Source organism: Pleurodeles waltl, chromosome 2_1 (assembly GCF_031143425.1).
Source record: "Pleurodeles waltl isolate 20211129_DDA chromosome 2_1, aPleWal1.hap1.20221129, whole genome shotgun sequence".
NCBI classification, from domain to species: domain Eukaryota; kingdom Metazoa; phylum Chordata; class Amphibia; order Caudata; family Salamandridae; genus Pleurodeles; species Pleurodeles waltl.
In genome coordinates this window covers 901,437,898-901,463,443 of record NC_090438.1, presented here as the reverse complement: position 1 = coordinate 901,463,443, position 25,546 = coordinate 901,437,898, and the positions used below count along the sequence as shown (strand labels likewise).

The following is a 25,546-nucleotide window of genomic DNA, read 5'->3' as shown; positions in this document are numbered from 1 at the left end:
CAACATACAGCCATGTACCTTTCCGAGCACAAAAGCCAGCCTCTGTTTGCAATAAATCTGCAAGGCAAGAAATCTACGAGTCTAATCCACAGGTAGAAGCACTCAGCATGTATACTAAACATTGCTAAGATCTGCCGCGAATAATTCACGAGGTTGTAATACTCTGTATGGTAGATATAGCCTTGCAACGGCCTGTGGAATTGGATGATATGGAATCCCCTAGCTGTAGATGATATTTTTCTGATATGTTTTTTTTTTCAGTGAGTGTATCTTGCAAACATTGTTGCCAGTATCTACAGAAGCGCAGGTTTGTGATCGCATTGCATTAAGAACACTGTGGATGCATATGTTTTGTTCACTTTACAGATGCTCTGCCTCATATTTGCTTACAAGATGCCTTTTAAACCAAAGCGAAATCTTTCATGACTTGTTGACCTGAATGTTTATGAAATGCACCATTTTAATGCAATACTCAACAAATAAGCAGCATTACTAATGTTTTTTTCTCTTTTTACAGAGATAACGGAGACAGGTGGGCATGCTGCCGTGGACCGTGTTAAAGGCATCAAAAGAAAAAAAATCGTAACTGAAAATCAATTGAAAAAGATATCCAGATCTCCTTTAAGGACTCGCACTCAGGAAAAACTCAGACATAAACCCGAGAACTCCACAGCTTCTGATTCTTCAAATGTTATTTCAGGACATAAAGTTCAGGTCTGTTCTCATGTACATAAGATCAAAGAATATTGCAAACACAATGGTGGTGTAAGTAATGAGATATCTGTAGAGCCTTTGAAACCTGGAACGTTCATACAACCCAGAGAGGACTCACTGCCACAACAGTCCTTGGACATGTGTCATGGGGAATATGATGTCCACATTTCTGGTGATAAATTGACGGAAGACAAGTCAGTTTCTGACATTTCATCAGATAAAACAAGCGACAATATTGCCCTTGATGACTGCAGCACTTTTCCCTCCTGCACAAACACTGCTCTTGATGTGTTATTAAAAGCTATGGAGCCGGAGCTCAGCACTCTGACACAGAAGTTTAACCATTGTGGTGCACATGCAGACAAACTGAGAGCACATAAAATTTACTCGTCTTTCCCATCAGGCCAAAATAATCCCCAATGTAATCTCCAAAGTAATGACTTATCACAGCAAGAGTTTGTTTCTAGAACTCATCACTATCCATGCGCTGCTCGCATTGGTCCACTGTCAACATCGGGGAGGAGTATGGAAGCCCTGGCTCAACCGACTTCTCAAACATGTGGCCAACATGAAAAATGTGTGTCTCAGATTGATCACAGACTTCAACGGGTTGGTTCCTGTCCAAGCTCTGCTGGTTTGCTGGAATCCGTTAAACTAAAACAAATGTACAGTTTGCCTATAGGTTCTTCTGCAGGACACAGCTTATGTTCTATACCTCAGGCTCTTATTCCACATCAGCTGACAGCAAATTCATCTCAAAATAAATCTACCATTTCATCCAATTCTGCACAGTTGACTGTTGGTTCTGCCTACAACTTAGCACAGGTAGCATCACTTGTGAACCAAAGTGGGGAACAAATGTGTGCTGTGCTTCTGAAAGACCACAAATCCAAAAAGCAAGGTAAATACATTTGTGAATATTGCAATCGGGCATGTGCAAAGCCAAGTGTTCTCCTGAAGCACATTCGATCTCATACTGGAGAACGCCCTTACCCATGTGTAACATGCGACATTTCGTTTAAGACAAAAAGCAATCTATACAAGCACAAGAAATCGCATACCCATGCTATCAGACTTGGATTAAAGACAGATTCTGGAGGCCTCATTTTTTCGCAAGACTCTGATAAATCTCTGTGTGTTAATTCAGATTTGGATGATGAAAGTGGTGAAAGTGATGAGGAATGCACATCAGAAGAAAGACAAAATGATCAGCAGTTTTTGCCACTGGAGTCCCCACAAGCAGTAACAATAGCAGCTGATTCAGACCTACATAGCTCTGGTAACTCTCAGATAAGCCAACCAGATCATCTAATGGAGGAACGCTTATTGTTGGAAAATTCCGCTGATCCAACAACAATTGCAACATTGCCAAAAGTAGTAGTTTATCCTGTCCCTGTTTCTCCATCTAGAGTGACTAGTCCAAAACCAACAGAATCTGCTGTGGAGTATGTCCAAGCACAGAGACCGGTGGATTGCAAATCTACAAATAACAAGCCTAGTTTGACACGCATGCCCTCCTTGAATGAGGCAGCGCTCAGAAAAGAGGAACTGTTGCAATCCCTCGAAAAGCATGTCTGTGATACAGTAGCAAGTCATGCACAGCTTCAAAGGCAACAGGCTACAGATTGTTCCCTAGATCAGCAGGGGAAATGTCTTTTGAGCCCAAGAAGTTTAGGGAGTACAGACTCAGGTTATTTTTCACGCTCTGAAAGTGCAGACCAGACTATGAGTCCTCCATCTCCCTTTATAAGAGTGTTACCAAATTGTGAAAAAGATGCTATTAAAAATCTGGTTTCTGTTTCACGTACCAAAACCTCAGTGGCTTCAATTGTACAACTGGTGTGCGGCGAGAAGTCAATAGCTATGTCTGGTACAATGATGCCCCCTGTGGGTACGAAAACACTTGAAGAGCGCATTTCAAAGCTCATATCTGATAATGAAGCTGTGGTGGATGACAAGCAACTGGACAGTGTGAAGCCCAGAAGAACATCTCTCTCCAGACGGGGCAGTATAGATTCACCAAAATCATACATATTCAAGGATTCTTTCCAGTTTGATTTAAAGCCTGTCTGCAGAAGAACTAGTTCAGGCTCTGAAATTCCCAAATCTCCTTTCACTCCAAATGAAAAATCAAAGCAAGTTTTTTTTCTTTCTGTCCCTTCTCAGTTTCCCTCTGTTGAATGTTTACCAATAACAAGAAGCAATTCTATGCCCACCTCAGGTTGTTCTGCCATACCTCCTACTGTAGTGCCACCTCCTCATCCTCTTCGAGGCAGTCAGTCATTTGATGATAAAATAGGAGCCTTGTGTGATGACGTCTTTGTGTCAGCACCAACTACTCCACTGCACCAAGTTGTACATCCCCGTACTTTGGTCCGACAAACTGCAGTAGAAGACTTGGCCAATGACAGTCATTGTCTTGGTCCAGTAAGGTCTGTGGATGAAGGATATCATGGTTGTAGTGTATCTTCAGAGGTCTTGTTACCAAGAAGTAAGTCTTTTGCACAGGGACACAGTTTAGATAAACTGAAAAAATCCCATCAAGGCAGAGGGACAATGTTTGAGTGTGAAACCTGCAGAAACAGGTATAGAAAACTGGAAAATTTTGAAAATCATAAGAAGTTCTACTGTTCTGAATTGCATGGACCAAAAAGCAAGCCTGCTGTGCGTGAATCAGACCAGAACGTGGCACCAAGCAGCATAGCACCTCAAGTACTACACTATCGAGTTGCTGGATCGACTGGAATCTTGGAACAACCGCCACAAATACGCAAAAGGAGAAAGGTCAAAAGTGTTGGAGATGACGATGAGCCCCAACAAATTGAATGTAGCTCATCTGTGGAAGGCAGCAAGATTCTTCAGTGTCAAAATTCATCTGGGTCTTGTTCCAGTTCAACAAAAAATAATGTTGTCATTACAGGACAATACAGTAGCATTCCATTGCCCAATTCTCAATTGCAGTTAATATCCTGTGTAACTGAAGAGAGCATGGAGCCAAAGTGTTGTTCGACTCCAGAACAGATCAATTCAGTTGTGCAAGAAAAAGCTGAACTGAAAAGGCAAGGATCTGGAATTTCTGTGATCCAACATACAAATTCATTAAGCAGGCCGAATTCTTTTGAAAAACTGGAGTCTTTTGAAAGAGCTTCGCCGGTTTCATTTATTGACATCAGCAAGAGTACTAAGTCTAATTCTCCAAGTAATATTGGATTGATTTCAGTAGATGAGCATTCAAATGAAAGTCCTAACCATATTCCTCAATTCATTTCATCAGATGTAACTAGTTTAGAAGTGCAAGAAATGCAAAGCGTAGTTTCTAATGTAAGAAATACACTGTTGCCACAATCAAGACTTGTTCGCCAACATAATATTCAGGTACCTGAGATTTTAGTAACAGAGGAACCTGATCAAGATCGAGAAAATGCAGCAAATGATCAGGAAATAACAGAAACGTTTAACTGGCCCCAACGTAGTGAGAGTCTCTCAAACTTGCCAACAGAAAAACTCCCGCCAAAGAAAAAAAGGATTCGTCTTGCAGATCTCGAAAATTCATCTGGTGAATCAAGTTTTGACTCAACCCTGTCAAGAAGTCTTAGCCGTGATAGCAGTTTATCTCGTGCTTCCAGTTTCTCAGCATCATTCGACAAGGAAGACACGTCTAAAGCTGAATGCTCTTCTAAAGTAGAGGTTGCAACTAAGTCATCTGAGTTTCTTACACTTCCTACTTGCTCAAGCGCCCTTGGTGTTCCTAGAGAAATGAGACGAGCTGCTTCTGAGCAGATCACATGCACACAACCATCAATGGAGGTTCCAGATTACAGGAGTAAATCATTTGACTGCGGAAGCATGTCTCCCTCTACATCTGTGTTGCATTCCGAAACTTCAAAGTCTCTCTGCACAGGGGTTACAGGACATGTCCCTCTGCTAGAAAGAAGGCGAGGACCTTTTGTAAGGCAAATATCATTAAATATTGCTCCGGAAAACACCTTGCCTCAGGGTAAATCCACTTGCATTGTTCAAAAGTCTGCTGAAATATCTATGGTGTCATTTCATAAATCTCAAGCCAGTTCTCCAGCTCCGGGCATGCTTCTGGAAAGTTCGTTGCATTTACCAACCTATATCAAGACTTTAATAGAGTCACAGTCATTAGTTAAAAAATGCAGTTCTTCTAGCCTACCTTCTGTTGAACAATTGCATTCTGGTTTCAGGGCCCAGCATCCACAGTCTCCTTTGCATAACAGCATATCAGCATCCGCTGATAAAATACCAGTGGTAGGTGGGGAGCACAACATTAGCTCCCAGTCTAGGCAGCCCAATGAAATGGAAGGTTGTTTTGCTCCTAAATATCAGCTTTGTGTTTTAGTGCAGCAAGAAAATACCATTTACCCTTCTGACCAGTCTTTAAAAGACTTAAGCAGCAACCTTTCCTCCAGTAGCCAAGGCTTTGGTTCTAGTGGCATTTTAGTAAATAAAACAAACTTGTTTGATAGTTTGCCAAGCCGCTACCCAGTGCCTCGACAAGTAATGTCTGGCAATTCTAGTAATAAATTGCTTCAGAGCACTTCATTTGTGGTGCCTGTTCATGATTATAGTAACCTCTATCCGTATGGTGGTCCTACTCTTGCAAAATTACCAGAGATTTTAGTTACCCAGGATCAGGTAAATCAGTCAGTTGTGTGCAAAGCAAATAAAGCACCAATGCCAGCACCAGAAGATAACATGTTGATGCCAAAATGTCTTGAAGACTCACCTAGGAGTTTGCCAAATTCCCATAATCCACCTAGTAAGGAACATAATTTTTCAGAAACTATGGGCCAAAACACGGATTTGATGGGATGCTTGAACTTCAGTGAGAAAGTGGTAGTTGGTGGACTTCTTCCTCAACAAGAAGCAACTGCCTCAAGTAAGCGCATGCTTTCTCCTGCCAATAGTTTGGATATTGCTATGGAGAAAAATCAGAAGCGTGTGAAGGATGAAAGTGGGGCCGCTTTTACCAGTGAAGCTCGCTCAGTGCATTTCTTAAGTTTAAGAGGCAGTGACCCAAACAGGCCAAAGAAACCTGTGCTAGTGCGACAGGTTTGCACCATGGAGCCACTAGATAGTCTTGATCAAGAAGTTGCCACTCAGCAAGGTCAAAACGAGGAAGTAATTTGTTCTCTGAGTGTACCTGTGAACAGTAACCACTCATCTGATAATCCAGCACCACAAGTGTCAGAATCTCTCAAAGAAACAACACGGCTGACAATTGCTAAATCTTCATTGCCTTCCAGTTCTCCAGTGAGAAGGTCGCCAGAACCCTCCTCAGGAAACATTCAATCGTCATATTCAAAATCTTCCAGCACTAGCCAGGAGTGTCGACTAACAGTGGTCACTTCCCAGGGTAAACAAGTTAATATCCAAGGACAAATAAAACTTGGGACGTCTATTTCTATGATCAATGCTGGTGACATGCATCGACTTTCATTCCCAAGCCTCAAGACTACGACAAGTTTCACCTGGTGTTATCTTTTAAAACGGAAACCACTACAACTTCCTCAAAATGATTTCAAGACATCAGCATATTCGGCCTGGACTGTCAGTCAGAACAATCCCAATCCTCTTGGTTTGCCAACAAAATTAGCACTTTCTCTTCTTAATTCAAAGCAGAAGGAAGAAAAATCACTTTATACTCATCCAGGAACTTCTCGTCCCAGATTGGACATACTTGTCTACTCAAGCAAGTGGAAGAATCGAACAGACAAGGTATTACCACATATGTAATGTATGGTAAAATGCTTGTACTAGAGTCTATACCAAAGAGTTATGTATACTAGTGTCCCAGTGTGTATGTCTACCAGAAGTGTGACATTTTGACTCATGTTTTTATATCATTTGCATCATTATCTAGAACAAGAAAGAACATGCTTTTCATTCAGTCTGCCTTCCATTATTTTCTTATCTAGTTTTCTAGATGGGCTGGTCTGAACTAGCCAGTCGTAATTCTTCTCTGTAAAGCACACTTTACCACAGCTGTCACAACCTCATTACGCCTTGACTGCCCTAATAAGCTATATGTGTGTGTACCTACACACACACACACACACACATGCACAGAAAACATTATTTTGTGACTATATATATGTGTTGCATCTAAACATATAAAGTCACATATGGATGATCCCTGTGTGTGCGTATATATATATATATATATATATATATATATATATATATAAATTCAATGGCATGTGTAGCTGCAGATACACATGCTATGCATTATTCTGCCATCTGGTGTTGGCCTCTGAGTGTTACAAGTTGTTTTTCTTCAAAGAAGTCTTTTCGGAGTCACGGGATCGAGTGACTCCTCGTCTCATTCATACTGCGCATGGACATTGACTCCATTATTAGATTGTTTTCTTTCCGCTGTCTGGTTCGGACGTGTTTCCTCTCGCTCCGAGATTTCGTATCGGAAACTTTAGAAAACTCCCCTAATCGTCGGTATTGTTTCGCATTTCCACCTAGCCTCGAACCGATGGTACTGCCGGAAACTAGATTTTGCCCTTCTGGGCACGTGCGCCCAACTCTGGCCTGTTTGGGCCTACAGTGTTGAAGCCTAATGGACCGGACTCCATTTCAATTTTGTCCTCAGTGCCATGCTAAATTTTCCTACACACCTTGTTTGTAATCTGTATCCTTCTCCCAATCACAAAGAAGAAGATTGTGAGGCTTATTGATCGTTTCTATCCAAGAAGACCCTGTGTGATCAGAGAGCCAGAAGATTGGAAATGGCATCGAAAAGTACAGAACATCTCAACATCATGGAGGAAGAACAAGCGCAGACGGCGGTCTCCATCCGAAACACTGACTCCGAACCAGAATCGGAAGAGGATAGCCTATTGCTGCTGGACAGCACGTGAGTATGTCTGCCCCTATGCCCACTTATAAAAAAAAAAAACGTCAAAGGCCTTGGGTACACCACTGCCAGAGGACCATGGTTCGACCTGAAAAAAAGACTCTCGTCGACCGACCTTCGGGTTTGGTGCTGAAAAAGGCCACTCCGTCTACATCTGAGTCGAGTAAATCTGTAAAGAGTTCTACCTTGGACTTGTGTAAGCGTCAACACTCCTCGGAGTCAAAGCCTCCACTCCCTGCTATGGAGCCGAAACAGCAGCCTCCATTTTCGGGATCGAAAAAGCTTCCTTCTTCGGAACCGGAAAAATCTTCTTATTCAGAAGAGCAAGGACTTTCGAGCCATCTCAAACAGAGTTCGAAATCACTGCATGAAAAATCTTATAGACCTTCTGATGAGGACACTGACATTTAGCCTATCCTGGAGGTTATGGATGAGAATAATCCAGAACTCACATCCACAAAGAGACTGGCAGAATAGTTACTGCATCTCCTCTGCAAACAAAAAGGAAGCTGACCTTTCAGGAACAATTAGACACTACTCCACCACCAGGAAAAATGTATAAACAAAAGGAGAAGCCAGCACCTGCCCCTACTTCTCCCTCTCATTCACCACAGTTTTCCTTTTCACCTCCACCCACTAGCCTACCACCTTTACCTTCACCAATGCATTCACAGTATTCACATGGTGATACAGTGGATCCTTGGGATGTATATGACCCAAATCCTATTCCTTACAATGACCCTGACTTATACCCCTCCAAATCTTCTCCACCAGAGGACACTACTGTATACATGCAGGTTGTTTCCAGGGCAGCTGCTTACCATGGGGTACTTATGCATACTGAACCCCTAGAAAAGGATTTCCTGTTTAACACTCTATCCTCTACCCACTCTAGATATCAGTGCCTCCCTATGTTATCTTGTATGGTTAAACATGCAGATAATTTTTTTAGTGAGCAAGTCAAATCTAGAGTAGTTACTCCACGTATTGGCAAAAAATGCAAACCTGCTCCTACAGACCCTGATTATATCACACACCAAGTTCCTCCAGACTCCGTGGTAGTGAGTGCGGCTAGAAGGAGGGCTAATAGCCAATCATAAGGGGATACTCCTCCCGCTGATAAGGAGAGTAGGAAATTTGATGCTGCTGGCAAGAGAGTGGCCACACAGGCGGCCAACCAATGGAGAATTGCAAACTCGCAAGCCCTGCTAGCGAGATATGATAGAGTCCACTGGGACGCGATGCAAGAACTCCTGCAGCACCTCACAAAGGAACATCAGAAAAGGGCACAGCAGACTGCAGAGGAGGGTCAGGCTATTAGCAATAATCAGATATGGTCTGCCCTTGATGCTGCAGATAGAGCAGCCAGAAGTGTCAATACTGCCATTACTATAAGACAGCATGCATGGCTACATTCTTCTGGTTTTAAACCAGAAATCCAGCAGGTAGTACTCAACATGCCTTTTGATTAAAAAGCATTTGTTTGGCCCTGAAGTCGATACAGTCATAAAAAAACTGAGGAAAGACTTAGACACTTCCAAAGCAATGGGATCATTATACACAACACTGTATAGAGGCTCCTTTTGCAGGCAAGTTTAGAGGAGGATTCAAGCCACAATCCACCAAGGTTTCTACCTCCCAGGCAAAGCAAGGACAGCAGCAGCAGCAATACCAGAGAGTGGGATTTAGAGAGTCTTACAGGGGCCAATATTTTAGAAAAAGAGTAAAGTTCCAAACCTCAAAACAAGCCACTACACCATCTAAACAGTGACTTATTTACCATCCCTCAACCCCACACATCTCCTGTGGGGGGAAGACTGCAGCAATTCCACTCCCATTGTCAAAACATCACCACAGACCATTGGGTGTTGTCAATTATCCGCAATAGCTATTACCTAGAATTGATTTTTACCCCTCCAAACATTCCTCTCCGTTACCATAGGCTGTCCCCAGAACACAATGTTCTATTGCAACAAGAAGTGCAATCGCTACTACTAAAACAAGCAATAGAATTGGTCCTACATTTGTCTATTCGCAGAATACATTCCAGGAATACACAATCAGCTGGCGGATCTCCTAAGCAGGACCCACCAACAGACACACGAATGGGAGATTCACTTTCAGGTACTTCAAAAATACTTTCAAAAGTGGGGAACACAAGAAATAGACTTATTTGCAACAAGCAAAAACGCAAAATGCCAAAACTTCGCATCCAGACACCCACATCCTCTATCTAACTGTTCAGGGATATTTGCTTACACTTTTCCCCTTCTCCCACTCCTTCCCTTTCTGGTCAACAAACTACATCAAACATCTCTCACAATGATACTCATAGCCCAACGTGGGCACAACAATATTGGTAGACCACACTTCTAGACCTGCTGGTAGTACCTCACTCCCAACTTCCAAACAGACCGGATTTGTTCACATAAAACAAAGGTCAAACCAGGCGTCCAAACTCAGTGTTCTCAACTTAGTGATTTGGCTCCTGAAGTCATAGAATTTGGATACCTAAAACTACCATTTGAATGCATGGAAGTGCTCAAGCAGGCATGTAAACCTACCACTAGACAATGTTATGCTAGCAAATGGAAAATATTTGTTTCAAACAACTTCAACTCCTACAGGCTAGCCACCTCAATTTTGTGGAGAGTAACTGCTTTATAATCTGTGCATAGTATGTGTATCTGCAGCTACACATGCCATCCAACGGAAAATGTCACTTACCCAGTGTACATCTGTTCATGGCATGTAGTGCTGCAGATTCACATGTTCCCTCCATCCTCCCCGGAAGCCTGTAGTGGTTGCAGTTTTATTATTTGTACACATGGAGATACATTTACATTTGCATGGACATCTATTTTTACTTACTAATTTTACGCAACATTTATATTCTTACACTCTATCACTCCTTCCTACACCCTTTTGCGGGAAAACAATCTAACAGTGGAGTCGATGCCCATGCGCAGTATGGCGAGAGGAAGAGTCACTCGGTCCCGTGACTCCGAAAAGACTTCTTCAAAGAAAAGCAACTTGTAACACTCCGAGCCCAACACCAGATGGTGGAATAACGCATAGCATGTGAATCTGCAGCACTACATGCCACAAACAGATGTACACTGGGAAAGTGACAATATATATAAATATATATATATGATATAGTTACCAAAATCCAACATTGCACATGAAGCAAAGAAGAGCTCACACTTCGGGATATGCCTTACCTAGAGTTTATTAAACCGGCTGATGCATTACGACCAACCAGTTCTTTGTCAAAGCCATAGCATCAAAACACAGTGACCAACTTCTCTCAAAAATATCCTCAAAACATACATAAAAGTAGTGAAAAGACGTAATTGCATATGTATTGAAAATACCGGACATACCGGTCCTCTAATATCAGGCATGCAAGAGAAATTTAATAATCCTGGACAAAAACAGAACTAAGTGTACATAGTGTCACTATTCACACAAAATATGGCTAAATTTGAAAAAAACTTCAATTACTAATTATTGCAAGCGCACACAGTGTTACTGGAGTGGGGCCCCAATAATTAAACCAGAAAGCTGTAAAACGATCATATACAATCCCCACCATTAAGGGGTGGCAGTATCAATAACAATAGTTGTTTGACCAGTGGCCAAAAATTATCCCCATTGCGAATGCAACAGTGTTAACTAAATACAAAATATGCAGTCATGAATAGACCAGGTCCAGTGCATATAGCCAAGTGGCTTACCTATACAAGCATGAAGCCTTCACTTAAAACTAAACAAAAAGAAAAAAGAAAAGGGGTAAGCCAGGTGCCATAATATAGCAGAAACAAGGAAAATAAAAAGAATAGAAGGGAAGGGATGAAAATAATATCTCATGTTGTCAACTATATTGCTAACAGATTCTGATCAATCAAGGTAACAGAGGGGGACAAGAAAGCAAAAGACACCAAATACCCAAGGTCACTTAATCATCGTAGCAAAAGCTTTGCAAAGATGAAACCACATATACCCATGTTTAGATATCACAATGCAGAAAGTTAGGGGGAAGAAAAAACAACTAAACCCAGGCTATACAAGATCTACCAAGGTCCAAATCAATGCTATGATTATCCAGCAATACATAGAATAATAGAAGATGCACACTATTCAGCCCATGTGTGCATGGAATTCCTCATCCTGATTCAGTCATCCAGATTATGTGCTGTTCAGTTTGATAATGTATCCCAGTTCCAATTTTCTCAAGATGAGCTCACTGTCTCCTCCTCTCACATTCGGCATCACCCTGTCAATCCCAACGAAAGGCATCCCATGAGAGTCCACCTTGTGCATTTGATTATATCATCTTACCACTGGGTAATTCAAATCATTATTCTTAATCGGGCAAAAATGTTCAAGAATCATTTTCTTAACTGGAAGCATGGTATTCCCCACATATTGTAACCCAAAGAGGCAAACCAAAACATACACCACAAAATCTATTACAGTTGATGAACTTCTTAATTCTGACTTCTCTCCCCGTGGGCAGAGTGTATTTTTTTTTTTATTCTTCAATTCTTGCTGTGAACACATGCTTTACATTTTCTACACGTGAAAAACATCTGTGGCTCCTTAAGCCAAGAACCTGCACACTTGGTAGAGCAGGTATACACCAACATATCCCTCAAAGATCTACTCCTATGAGTTACAGAAGGATGGGTACTGACCAAGTTGCCAATCACTCTATCAGATGTGATCAGGTGCCAATACCTTTTTATTATCTTGTTAACTGCAACAGATTCACTATTGTAAGTGGTGATAAACCTCACCTCCTTACTTTCGTTGGCCTTCACTTTAGGTATGAGTAGACTGTCCCTACTGATTTTTGAGACCTTTTCACAAACTGCCTTGATTACGTTTCCAGGGTATCCCCTGGACGAGAATCTTACAATCATTTTACCTTACTGTGTCTCAAAAGCATGTTCAGTACTATTCCTTTTTGTTTTTGCTCTGAGTAATTCCCCATATGGGATACTCCACTTAAGATTAGATGGGTGGTAACTCTGGGCATGTAAAATACTATTCCTAGATGTACTTTTCCTATGGAGGCTAATGAACATCCAAAAACTCCCTTGTTGTCTTGTGTGTAAACCTCATGTTCAAATTGTTGTCATTAAACCAAACCAGAAAAGCATCCAAGATAGCCTGTGGCCCATCCCAAATTATAAAGAGGTCATCAATATACCTGTCCAAAAGGCCAAATGTTGTGTCCATCCCTCATTTTCATCCGTCCAGACAAACTGCGACTCTCACCACCCCATGAAATTGCCAGCATAACTGAGAGCCAAGCAACTTCCCATCGTTGTCCTAGTCTTTTGTCTGTACTATTGATCTTCAAATAAGAAAAAGTTATTCTCGAGACAGAATCGTAACATCTTGAGGAGCATCATAGAATGGTCATATAGGGATAAAGGTTTCTAACTAAAAAAGTGTTTGCATGCCTGTATACCTAAACCTTGATCTATGCATTTTTATAGGGGCACCACATCAACCGTAACCATGATGTAACTAGGTTTCCAAGGTATGCCCTAAATTTTGGAAATTAAGTCCATGCCATCTCTAGAGTATGCTGATAAGCTTAAAACATAGGGGCAGAAGAACTGATCCAAACAAATAGAAGTATTCTCCAATAGACTGTTATTTGCTGATAAATGGTCTTTGGTGGGGGAAAGCGGGGAGGGGTTGTGCCATGTTTATGAATCCAAGGCAACGTGTAAAAACATGGTGCAGTGGGTTTTCTGGGCAGTAAAAACTGAAATTCTTCCTCTGACAGAAGACCCTACTCATGCCAGTCCGCTAACATTGCATGGTAATGTATGATAGTTTGTCTATATGCTCCTAGTGAGGACCTCTCATAGCTAGCTGACTGAATTAACTGCCTTTCCGCTTACTGACAATTTTTATTTATGTCCCATAATTCAGCAGTCCCACCTTTGTCAGCATGTTTGATGACAAAGGAGGCAGCATTAGGGAGACTACCCAGAGCTGAACTTTGCCCTTCTGTGAGATTGTTTGCAAAATCACTGTTACAATTCCGCCAAATTTTCATGAGCTCAGATGATACAACCACATAAAATGTCTCAATTGGATCATGGGGGGGGGTTGATAGGATTACATCTTGACTTCTGCTTAAAGTCATTCTTGCTTGGCCCATCAGTTTCTATGCCCAGATTGCACAACATATCTCTCTCCCTAAATATAAAAAAATAATATATATATATATATATAAATATATATGTGTGTGTGTGTGGAGTCACAGATACCAGGGGAAAGACTACAGCCATTTCTAAACAAGGCCAGTTCAGTTTGAAACTGCATCTGGGTCCACAAACATCACCTCGGTGAAGGCATGAAGAAGCCATGTCAACGAGGTATACAGATGTATGTGTTACCATTAGTAATGGCCCGACAACACCATTTGCCTAGCAAATGGATGTGTGGGGTATAAATTAGTAACCAAGGGTGGTCTTTCAATAAGTGCTGTTAGTTTCATATTACCTCACCTGTCTAATAAGACCAACTCCGTTTTTTATTCTCAAATTGCCATAGAATTTGATATGCTAAATGTAATCCAATCAGATACTACCTTCAAGCTCGTTTTCATATGTGCTCCAATTTGTTAGTCACTAGTTTCATATAATTTTCACATGATGCTTAACCCTAAGTCTCTGAAACATATCTAACATTTGATTTGTATATTTTGCCTTCTCTGCCTGCTGTGGTTCACACAAACATTGAGCAGTAACAAATAAAAAATGTACTAGAATACACTAGTTTCCTACTGATATTATCTGGGCACTCACAGTAAATCCGGGGCCCTGTTTCACTGTAGGGTTTAAATTAATATCAATGTACGTTACCAACCTATTGCATGGTTTTCCCATATGATATTTAAAGAAGTGAAACACTGGGTGGCTGTCTAAATTATCTACCCCAATACCATTTTTCATTGGTAACACGAAAACAAGATCATTAAATCTTTGAATGTCTAAAGCAAATGTAACTAAGGGTTTTTGCAATCCCCCCTCTCTGTAGCACTACCAGTTTGTATAGTGAAACTCCCAGATTTCTGAATAACTCTGCATTATATTGAAGTAGGCCACAACTGATGCCCTTTATTTGGGGCAACTCTCTGTATTATTTTTTGTCTTATTCATTCATGATATCAGTGGAAGGTAAGTTCTTTGAAAAAAAGTGAATTGAATAACTCAGTGTACCACTGAGCACAATGGTCTCCCATCTTTACGTCATACTGATCACATCAGGAGTTGTTGCACCACAGTGTTTACATTGAGAGTCATTACATTGTATTGTAAGTATTTATTCCTTTATATCAGGGGCATTTTACATCGTAAATGAGTCAAAAGATTAATTTTGAAATGTATCTAAGCACACATGTGTATGTATATTCATATATTTTCATAGATATATATATATATATTCATATTTGTTTTAGGATATATGAACATTAGTACACATATGTAGATGCATGTATCTGACATGTATTTAAGAAATATAATTCTTAAAAATAATTCAAACCAAACAGAAGTTAATATTGATTAATTAAAAAGTAAACAACCTTATTCATTTTTAAATTATTTTTAGAACCTGTTTAGAAAATTGGAATGTAAATTAATTGAAATCTAAAATAATTGAACTTGATGTAAATGTACTATTTTATTTTAAAATTAAATGAATTCAGATAATTCTAAGACAAATTAGAAACAGTTAGAATATGTATTATATAATAAAATATAATCCATGCCTTAAGGTAACTATAACTTGTGCACTCACCATGCACAGTTTTACTGCAAATGCTCCATTGTTATTATCATTGATGTTATCAAAGATGTCATGAATGATGTAATTTGTGGGGCAATTGGCAGTGCATGGCGAGGGTGCCAATTATAGTTACCTTAGATCAAGAGTTTTAGTTACTTGAGTTAACCATAACTATAACTGCTGAATTTCTAAGATTCTATGCAAGTAAATTCAGATCCTAACTATAACATCCCTGTAATCTTTGTGTTTTTTCAGTGAATTTCTATGGTTTTTTAACCTGTTCTCTGCCAGGCCTTTTCCCGCTCAGGTGGCAGGCCTTTTTTTGGCTATTTGGGGCAGTTCGCACTTAGGACCTCATACCTTTTTGTTCAGATACGCTACCCACGCCAAATTTGCGTCCTTTTTTTCCCAAGATCCTAGGGATTGTAGAGGGACCCAGAGTTTGTTGGTTCCCCTGAAGGAGACCAAGAAATTAGCCAAAATACAGTGAAAGTTTTTTTTTTTTTAAATGGGAACGAAGGGCTGCAGATGAAGGCTTGTGGTTTTTTCCCTGAAAATGGCATCAATAAAGTGTTTGTGGTGATAAAATAACCATCTTCCCAGCTTTCAGGAAAAGGCAGACCTGAATCAGAAAACCACACTCTTAACATAATTGTGGAATTTTACTGGGTCATAGCCCATTTTTACTATTTTTTTGTGCTTTTAGCCTCCTTCCAGTTAGGGACAGAAATGAGTGTGAAATCAATGCTGGATCCCGGAAAGCTAAACATTTCTGAAAAGTAGACAAAATTCTGAATTCAGCATGGGGTCATTTGTGTAGATCCTCCAAGATTTTCCTACAGAAAATACCAGCTGAAATTAAAAAATATTGAAATTGAGGTAAAAAAAAAAAACAGCCATTTTTCTCCACGTTTTACTCTAACTTTTTCCTGCGATGTCAGATTTTCTTAAAGCAATATATTGTTACATCTGCTGGACTCTTATGGTTGCTGGGATATATAGGGCTTGTAGGTTCATCAAGAACCAGAGAGGAGGAGGGTGGTCCCAGGGGCCGTTTATGACCCGCACGGCCTCTTTCCCTTTTTTATAAATTCAAAAGGTCCCAGGGAGTTGGTAGTCCCTGGGGGTGGGGGTCCATGCATTCCCCCACCCGCTTTTCTTTTTGACTGTATAGCCCCAGAGAGGTGGTGGTGCCTGGGGGGAGGGAGGGCCCAAACAGCCACCCTAGTAATTGTGATTTGTTGCCCCGTGGACATGGTGCGGCCCGAAAGGGGGTGGTCTGCCTGGCCTTTGCATCTTTATTCATTATAGTCCTGGGGAGGTGGTGGTGTGTTGCCCAGGTCTTCTAATAGCCCTTGCAGGGGACCCTGTCCAACCCTCCTTTATAACTACGTGAAATGCCCCAGGAACCTAGCCCACTTGAGGCAAAATGACTTACAAGCACGGTAGACCTCACTTTTTTTTATATCCACAGATCCACCCATGGATTTTGCCAAGAATTTGAAACAAAAATATTGGTAGGACCCAGGGGGCCACAGAACCAAGGCGAGTGGGTTAGGGTATACCCCCCTTATTTATTTATTTTTTTACTCTTTTGGGGGCTTGTCTGAAGCAGAGTCCAAAAATGGCTGCCCCACACTTCCTGGTAGAAGTGTGGGCTGCCAATCAGATCTCAGCAGGAGATTTCCTGCTCTAGATATGTTTCTTTTCCCTTCATTGTCTCAAACTATAGAACAAATTTATACCAAATAAAAAAAAAAGCATGATCTGCACACCAAAAGCTACCTTTCTGCCAAATTTGGTGTAAGTGATTTGGGCTGCAGGCGTGTCTAAATAGTCTATGGATAATAACATGGGAAATGCACTTTTTTTTAGACCCGCCCCTTTTTCTTGGACCCCACGTGACAGATCCTTTTAAAACTTTCCATACACAAGACCCAACTTGACACTTTTTTAGAAAATTACGTAAAGATTTTTCAAACAACTCCAAGGATATAGCAAAGTCAAAAAACACATTTGATTTCAATGGAAGGTAGGTCTTAACTATAACTGCCCTCTATACATATCTATAAACTATATATATCCCTTTAATCATTAGATGTTGGCCCTTCCTCAGTCTCTTTTGTTTCTATCTGCAAATAAAAAGTGTTGGGCACCATGATACCAAAACGAGTTAGACACATTGCTTGTTTCAAGGAATAATATCCTAGATGAATGCTTTTCAAAACAAGCTTTAGGTATTGGTTAAAAAAATTTATCCTACAATTGGCTAAACGTGAATCTTGTTTTAGTTTTGTATATTTTAACACAGGTATGCTTTAAAACTCTTTCTCAAAAACAGCCTTCTATATTGGTGCCACTGTCAACCCATAGCTCTTAAATAGCCATAGCTGATAGTCACTGCAATGTATGGGGATTGTTGGTGCATTGTCATTGTCTTACTGATGCACAAATCATTCCCTGTGTTTTCAGTTAAAGACCAGATTGAGACACGATTGGTGTAATATTGGATTTTATTTTATCTTCATTTATAATATTGCCAAATTAAGTAAGCAAAGTACTGATATTATAGGAATTCACCACAGTGCAATATGCATCATTTTAGAGGTTAGGGAGCTCTTAACACTTAAAGCAGACGATTTATGCATTTGAGTTATGCTATGACCTGTTGTGGTATTTCAAGCAAACACTTGAATATGTTGCTAATAACACCTCTTATTCCAGTTTTTGATCTGTTTTTGTAGTTTATCTCTAGAGTCTGGATGAGCAATCGGGTAGTCGTTTTCTCCAGACTACATCTCTTCACTGGTCCTACAGAGTGCAGTGTCTCCAGGAAACTCTAACGGGTGGGGGGATGCCCTGTTCAAAAAGCCATAGCGATGAAGCTTCAGGATAGTAACTGAATGAGCCATAGAACTTGGCTTAATTGCTTTGAACCATCTACGAAGAAACCCACCATTACTTTGAAAACAACTGTATAAGGTCAAGAGCAGTTTTCGAGATCCTGTTCTGAACATTTGTACTATGCAGCCGCCTAGCCATTGTTTTCAGGCAGCAAGGAAGGGTGAAACATTCACAAAGACATAACAAATTACAGCATACTTATAAATCCCAGAAAAAAATTACTGTGACAGAGAAGATTGCTTCTCCCCCAGCCCACAACTACAGTGTTTTGTTTGACTCAATTCTGGAATATATACTGGTGTTACCATTCTTATGTCACTGAGATGCGTAAGTTCAGTTCTGTTAGGAAGACCCAAGTTCTGTTGCTCAGCTGACGCAGGTTTTTTTTCATGTGTGTATCCTGTGACTAATGATTAGCAGTTTTGGGGACAATTGCAACAATAATCTTGCTGGAGGCTCATATCATTGCTCTTATTTTTTAATCTCTTACTTCAAGCATCATGGGAGCTTACGTTTCCAAATATTCCACCGAGGTTGGTTTGTGACCTCTGTAAGGGGTTTCAGGCAGGCAGGCACAATTGGCTTCAACAAGTCAGTTGCTGCCAAATGCTTACTGGACCCAGTCCTCTGCTTCGAAAAGGTTTTAGTAGCAGGGTCCTTGCAGTGATAAGATTGTTTAGAATTACAGTTTGTGAGTTTAAGCCTGTAACTGGGTCTGTCAGGCGACCTTACAGGCTGGGGAACAATACACCAACGCTTGAGGACAGGGCTTTGTTTGTGGCCTTTGTTTTGTTCTGAGCCTTGAAGATGGTCAAGGTAGATTGTGTTGAGGAGCAAAATGCCCTTTATCATGAGTGTGGCAGTGTTTGTCGCGGATGTTTATGTAACTTTTATAGATTAGTGATTTCCTCCTCCTGTGCTTTTACCAAGGTTTTTAATTCATCTCTGGATGAATCGGTGGTTGGAGGTTAGTGTTGGTCTTTTCTGAAGCTGTAAAACTAGGAGCTACGCCAATAGGAGCATTTACGATTCTTCCCTCCCCTTTGAAAGGAAGTGAACACTTTTTGGCTTCTTTTTGTTATACTGAGGGTTTAATGCCGTGCATTCCAGTGGTGTAGTTCTCCAGCCTCCTGGGGACCGTCTGTTCTCAAGCTCTTTTCTGCTCTTGTTACATTTAGAAACCTTTTCTGTCTCATTTCTCCACAGAGCTCAGGTGGTTCAGGGGGTTATGCCACCTTTGCAACCCCCCTCACCTCAAATCAGTGAAGCAAGATAGCGAGAACCTGAAATCAAATGTAATATTCCATAACAACAAATGACTCAAATAATAAATTAGCACAGTACCTTGGATGTAGAAATGGGAGTATGTGTCCTTGGATAGAAGAATATGATAGAGTAAAATAATAACGAAAGAAAACAGATGAGTGAGTGAGAAGACTGCAGATGGATGAGGCATAGACGTCATAAAGATCACAAAGGAGAGCGAGAAGTCAGAGAGAGGGGTTAATGAATGAAAAGAAGTCCGACATAACGCCTAGACCCAACAAAAGTTGAGGAGGTATTTGGTGAGAGAAGAAAGGGCTAAATGAGGTGAACCTCCGAGACCTAAATGAATTAGTTAGAATGCTGTTAATGCAGGAAGTGGTCAGGCTCGAAGTTTCCTGCGTTTCTTTGGCAGGGAATTCCAAATAAAGTTAGCAGCCCCTTCTAAGGCATATGTAGCGGCTTCTTAGTGATAAGCCTTTGTTTCCAAATTGAATTTCTGCTGCTCCTGAAAATCCTGTTGCTGCTATATCTTTTGATTGAGGAAGGTAGATATTACGTTTTTTTGTTTTTTGCAGTGTAAAGCTTTAGAAGTAAATCTATATCACTTGCCATAATATTGTGAGTATAAATGCAGCATCCCACCTCTCCTTGCTGTTAGATTTTATTTCATTTTCGATGTACCCAAATATCATGCTTGTATGATAATATATTAGTAAATAATTAAATGGTGTTTATTTACCTCAAGTACAGCAGCATGTTCAGAGAGTTTTGATGGAGCAAGGATTCTGAAATCTCAAATGTTGGTGTAATCATCATTCATTTCGATAAACTGTGATGGCCATTTGGACCCCGTAAGAATTAGTAACAAGCATTTGCAATGCAATAGGGTCGCGCATTTCTCAGAGTTAAAGCTATTAGCAGTTGTAAACTCCCAACCGGACTTTTTTTGCCACGTTAAATGGAGAAAAAAAACGTGCGATCGCGCTGCTACAGTTCACTCGTACGGACAGTTGAAGACAGGTAGAAAAAAAATTAAAAATGCAAAAAAAGAGCGTGATCGTGCTGTTACAGTTCACTTGTAGTGAAACCTATTGGCAAAAGTGCAATTATGTATGTAACCGGCAAAAGTGCAATCAGCTATGTAACAGGGTCGATGTCATGCAAAGCGCTGGACTTCTGCCAAGCGAGATCAAGCTGTGAAAAAAAGGTAAAAAGTAGTCCACAGACATGACGGGAAACAGCGAACCTTGCATGTTTTCAGTGCTTGGTCGCTGCGATCGAGGCGGGCTAACCACCAGAAACGGCATGACGTATGCGTGCCTTCCACTAATGAAAGCAACAGATTTTGAAAGGCAAGCCCGCAAACCAGTGAAAGACACTGACGTTACACGGATTGGGCTCCGAGCCCTTTTCTATCTACTAAAGCGTCTTGCAAGCAAAACGCATGCGCAAGCACATGGGACGCAGGCTCGACCCAAAAAAGTACTGAAGCAAGCTTAAAAGGAATCGTTAACAAATGTAGCTAAATCCACGTCATTAATTCATTGAATATTCAGATTTTAATCATTGTTATTACAAGTTTAAATGGTCCATGAGCCAATATTTCAAGATAAAGAATAGTAGAACATTAACAAGATTCACACAAAGAATACAAAATATGCAATCAGTGTGTTCCATGAAGGAAACCCCTAATCTAAATTAATCACGTGTAGATTAGGAAAGGACATTAGGTTAGGCTAATAAGGTAAGGTGTCAGCTTCAGAAAAAAACAAATTAAGGTCTCTTATGAGAATGTGGCTGCTTACGCATTAAGCCTTTGCATTCCGGAAGTGGAGATCAGCAGAGGTGAGAAGGGTCTCCTCAGTTCGAAGTCGGCAAGCTTCTCCTCTCCAGTCTAAGAAACAGGCACTACTATTTGTCAACAAGGCATAAGTTTGCAACGTTACAGCTTGTTTTCATTCTCGGTAGCCAGTCATTTTACTTTAGGCTCTGAGAGCAGGTAAACTCCTTCCTTTCTCAGGACAACACAATGGTCCATGCATCGCTATGTCCTTGAATTGTTACACTGAACAGACAACTGGGTAAAGTCAGCTCTTCCCACAAGTCGCTCTCCCATCCTGGCATCTTCACCTTCTTTTGATGAGAACCTCACTATCTGTTGTGTAAATCATAGCCATAATTTATTCACTAGCTAACAGGCATTTGGGGAAAAAAGCACCTGCAATGGGAAAACACCCATAACATGAAAAACAAATGAGAATGAAGTGTGCAGGCCTCTTAAACTTCAATTTGTAAAGGTCGGCATCAAGATGACAATAGAAAGGTGGCTAACTAAATTACATTAGCATGCTAACTCAGGTGTAGTTCATAATGGCTAAAAGCGGTCACCCATGACAAATTATAGGATTAATATGTACATGTTATTTAACAATGTAAATCAAACTTAGTTAACGTGTTAATTAATCAAATGTATAATTACGCCCCACATACCCTAATCTCAGGAATTCATTCTTTGTAATCATGTGGGTTAATCATTGGTCTTCTAAAAAAATATTGGCATAATTGTATAACTTCATCACGGTTCTGCAATAAATAGTTTTAATGTGATGATTAGCTTTGAAGTAGTTAGGCGTGACAAAGAAGGGGGAGTAGGGATATTTTTTTAACCCTTTCTTCTAAGCAGGTGTTTTCAAGGCCATGCTTGTCCCTTCCAAGAATTGGTGTCCTTGGCTGAACTTCACATCATGCCTAGAAATATGGGTTGCCGTGAGACCAATCACATTCCTGTATTGTGTTTTCCAACAGTAGTCATTTTAGTCAGGCTGGAAAGGTACTGCAGCTTTGACATAGTTTCTCGAGGGATTTGTTTATTCAGCCACTCACACACCCTCAGACACGCATATGCACATCCCACCCTTCCTCCCCTCGGCTGAACCTACTAGGCATCTAGTATTCTGCTGTGTGTAAACCATGGAACCATCTTCACGCTCCAATCTAATGCACAAAGCATTCAGAGGCAGAGCTTTCACCTTTATATTCACCCTATTAATACGTTTTCAAATGGTAATCTTTCCTTATGTGTTTTCACACATTAAATTGCAATGGCGTTTTCAAAAGAAGATAAGAAATACCTTTAAAAATGATTTTAGATCAACTGTAGGAAAATGTTGACATTTTCAGACATAATAATAATTTGAATATTTCCACATTTCTCTGATCAAAAAAGTCAAGCATTCCATTACAGATGACATTCTTTTCCATTTTATGATTCAATAGGTGTTTGTTTGTAGTAAATAGAATACAGTGTAACACACAACTCCTTGTACACCATCAAAATTCTAAATCTCAGCCACCACTTCCTTCCCATAGACGGTCGAGATAGTCGAGCTTCTATTAGAACATTCGAACGTTGGCAGCTCCATTGAAAACAATGGAGTGCTGCTGTCTTTTACTGGCCGGTAAAAGCCCGCAGGGCCAACATTCCAATGTTCGCTTTGTTCACAGCAACAGCTGTGAACAAAGCCTCACGGAGCCTGAGGGGATTTAAATCCCCTTGGCTCCGTGAGCGATTTGTTTTATTTCACAGAATATTCTGCCCTGAGTAGCAGAATGTTCTAATAGCCTTAGAACCAGCCGTAGCGGGCTCTACCGGCTATTAAAGGCCTTTACCCTTGTTAAATGCCCTCGCCTTCGGCTCGGGCATTTAACGCAGGAGCGGGCCTTTAATAGCCGGTAGAGCCCGCTACGGCGGGTTCTAAGGCTATATTATATTGTTATTCTATTCTCAAACAAGACTTTCTCATCCGTCTGCTGATGCGGTGTTCTGAGGCAGGTCAGTCCTTCAACTTCTTTGGCCAGACAGTTGACTATAGTGTTCCTTTTTTTTTTTAATAAACTGTGGTTTCTTCCAATAAATCATGAGTCATTTTGTTCATTCCTAACTCAAACCACAAACTAGAAGTGCAGTCTGGGTGGGTGCGTGGGTGGGTGTTTGGTACCCCTTTTTCATAATATGGTCTGCCTTGCCAAGGCCAAGCGAAACAGTGTAAGTTTTTTTTCACCTTTTTGTACCCCCTAGTACCTTTTGGGCAGGAACCCCCGGTAGGGCCAGGGGCAAATTTAATGTTAACTTTATACCTGTAAACTTCCTAATGGTCTTTCCACACCTCTTTCCAGAACGTCTTAAAGGGTTAAAGAATATGAATTAGAACATTGGAATGTTGGTAGCTCCATTGAAAACAATGGGTTGCTGCGGGCTTTTACTGGCTGGTAAAAGCCCGCAGCGCCAACATTCCAATGTTCGCTTTGTTCACAGCAACAGATTTTAATCCCCTCGGGCTCCCTGAACATTTTTTTTTTTTACTAGAACATTCTGCCCTAAGTGGCAGAATGTTCTAATAGCCTTAGAACCCGCCATAGCGGGCTCTACCGGCTATTAAAGGCCCTTTCCCTTGTTTAACGCGGGAGAGGGCCTTTAATAGCCGGTAGAGCCCGCTACGGCGGGTTCTAAGGCTATATTAGAACACTGAAATGTTGGCAGCTCCATTGAAAACAATGGAGTGCTCCGGGCTTTTACTGGCCGGTAAAAGCCTGCAGCGCTAACATTCCAATTAGTGTGCCCAATGCATCATAATTTCTCAAGCACTTATTAGTGATTTTTTGTTTTTTTTTGTTTCCTGCAATCACACAGGGATAAAATGCCAGCTACTCTTAAGAGTCTCCTCTTACTTCATCACCCATCTGAGAATTGTGTAATTTTGTCTAATTGTGCTATTACATTATGCATCCGAGAGGGTAAGGTCTAGTTCCTTGCCTCTTTTTTTTTTTGTTAGTCAGACTATAATCTGATTTGATCTTGTCAAGGTATTTAAACGTCTTATTCTTAAAGAGATGTCCCAGCTCTCTGCACCTCGTGTTTCCCTACTTTCTGAATGGCTGCCTGTTAACCCCTGTTTGGACATCTGTGCTGCAGAACAAAAGTGTAAGTGAACCATCATAACTAGTTATTGTGTTTATTCTAATTACGTCATCACATAAGCTTAGTGTGCCATGCAGGACCAATGGTGTTGCTGCAAAATCTTGACCACTTTTTAGCTTTAAGCCAGACTAGTTCCTGCGTGGTACACCCCAGCAGCAGATGGGCCAGGTGGACCTATTCTTTTTCCGATTCAGTTCTAGACCAGCCTCACATGAGGAAAAGTTGTGCTACCTTGGAAAATGTTGGAAGGACTGGAATTCACAGTCTTCCTTCTCTAGCGTGCCTTGTTTGTTTTAGGTTTATTTCATGCTCCTTGCCATTGCCACTCCACCAAAAAACGTTGTTCTTGTTTAGAGACACTAAGCGGAAGTGCTTGAAAAAGGAACAGTGCTGTAGGGGGATAGTGTCCTTTTCACTGAAGGTATACGCTCAGACCTGATGTTTGTAAATTATGCCAACGCAATACCTCATTGTGGATATAGGCTAGTAATGGAGTATAATGAGCTTACATTAGTGCGCTTCCTTTGTGCTTTACTTTTATTTCAAGGTATTTAACTGATTCTTCTTGCCAACAGAGTGAGTTTATCTATTTCAACCTATCCAGGTTACCCCTGGTGGTTGTTAAATGTAGTGCCTCTGATTTTGTTGTGTTTATTTCGAACTTTGCCAGTTTATGGTAGTAAGTTCCATTCTTGCAGGAGTGTTGGGAGAGAATTTATAGGGCAAGTCACTTTAACGAGTACATGGTCTACAAGCATTGTTATCTTGATTTTATTGACGCCTATTCACATTCCTTTAATGATTGTTGCATAAGCATTGTGCCTCTGGTTCCCTCCCTTAGAGCAAACAATAAGAAACACAATGGACAACCTTGCCTTGTCCCCATCTGCATTTTAATCGCTTATTATACTTGGGCATTGACTTGTATTTTAGCTTTAAGATGTATATAACAAGGCGATATCATCTTCCCATTTGTAGGT

General features: G+C 40.7%; 1 protein-coding gene across 2 annotated transcripts in view; it reads left to right on the top strand.

Moving 5' to 3' along the window:
- The window catches only part of HIVEP1 (HIVEP zinc finger 1), a 453,353-nt gene that overhangs the window by 316,257 nt on the left and 111,550 nt on the right, over positions 1–25,546 (top strand). For both annotated transcript variants that reach the window (XM_069218827.1, XM_069218828.1), the window contains one exon: positions 518–6,456. In XM_069218827.1, the coding sequence (XP_069074928.1) occupies positions 518–6,456 (5,939 nt within the window). The remainder of the gene's footprint in view (positions 1–517; positions 6,457–25,546) is intronic.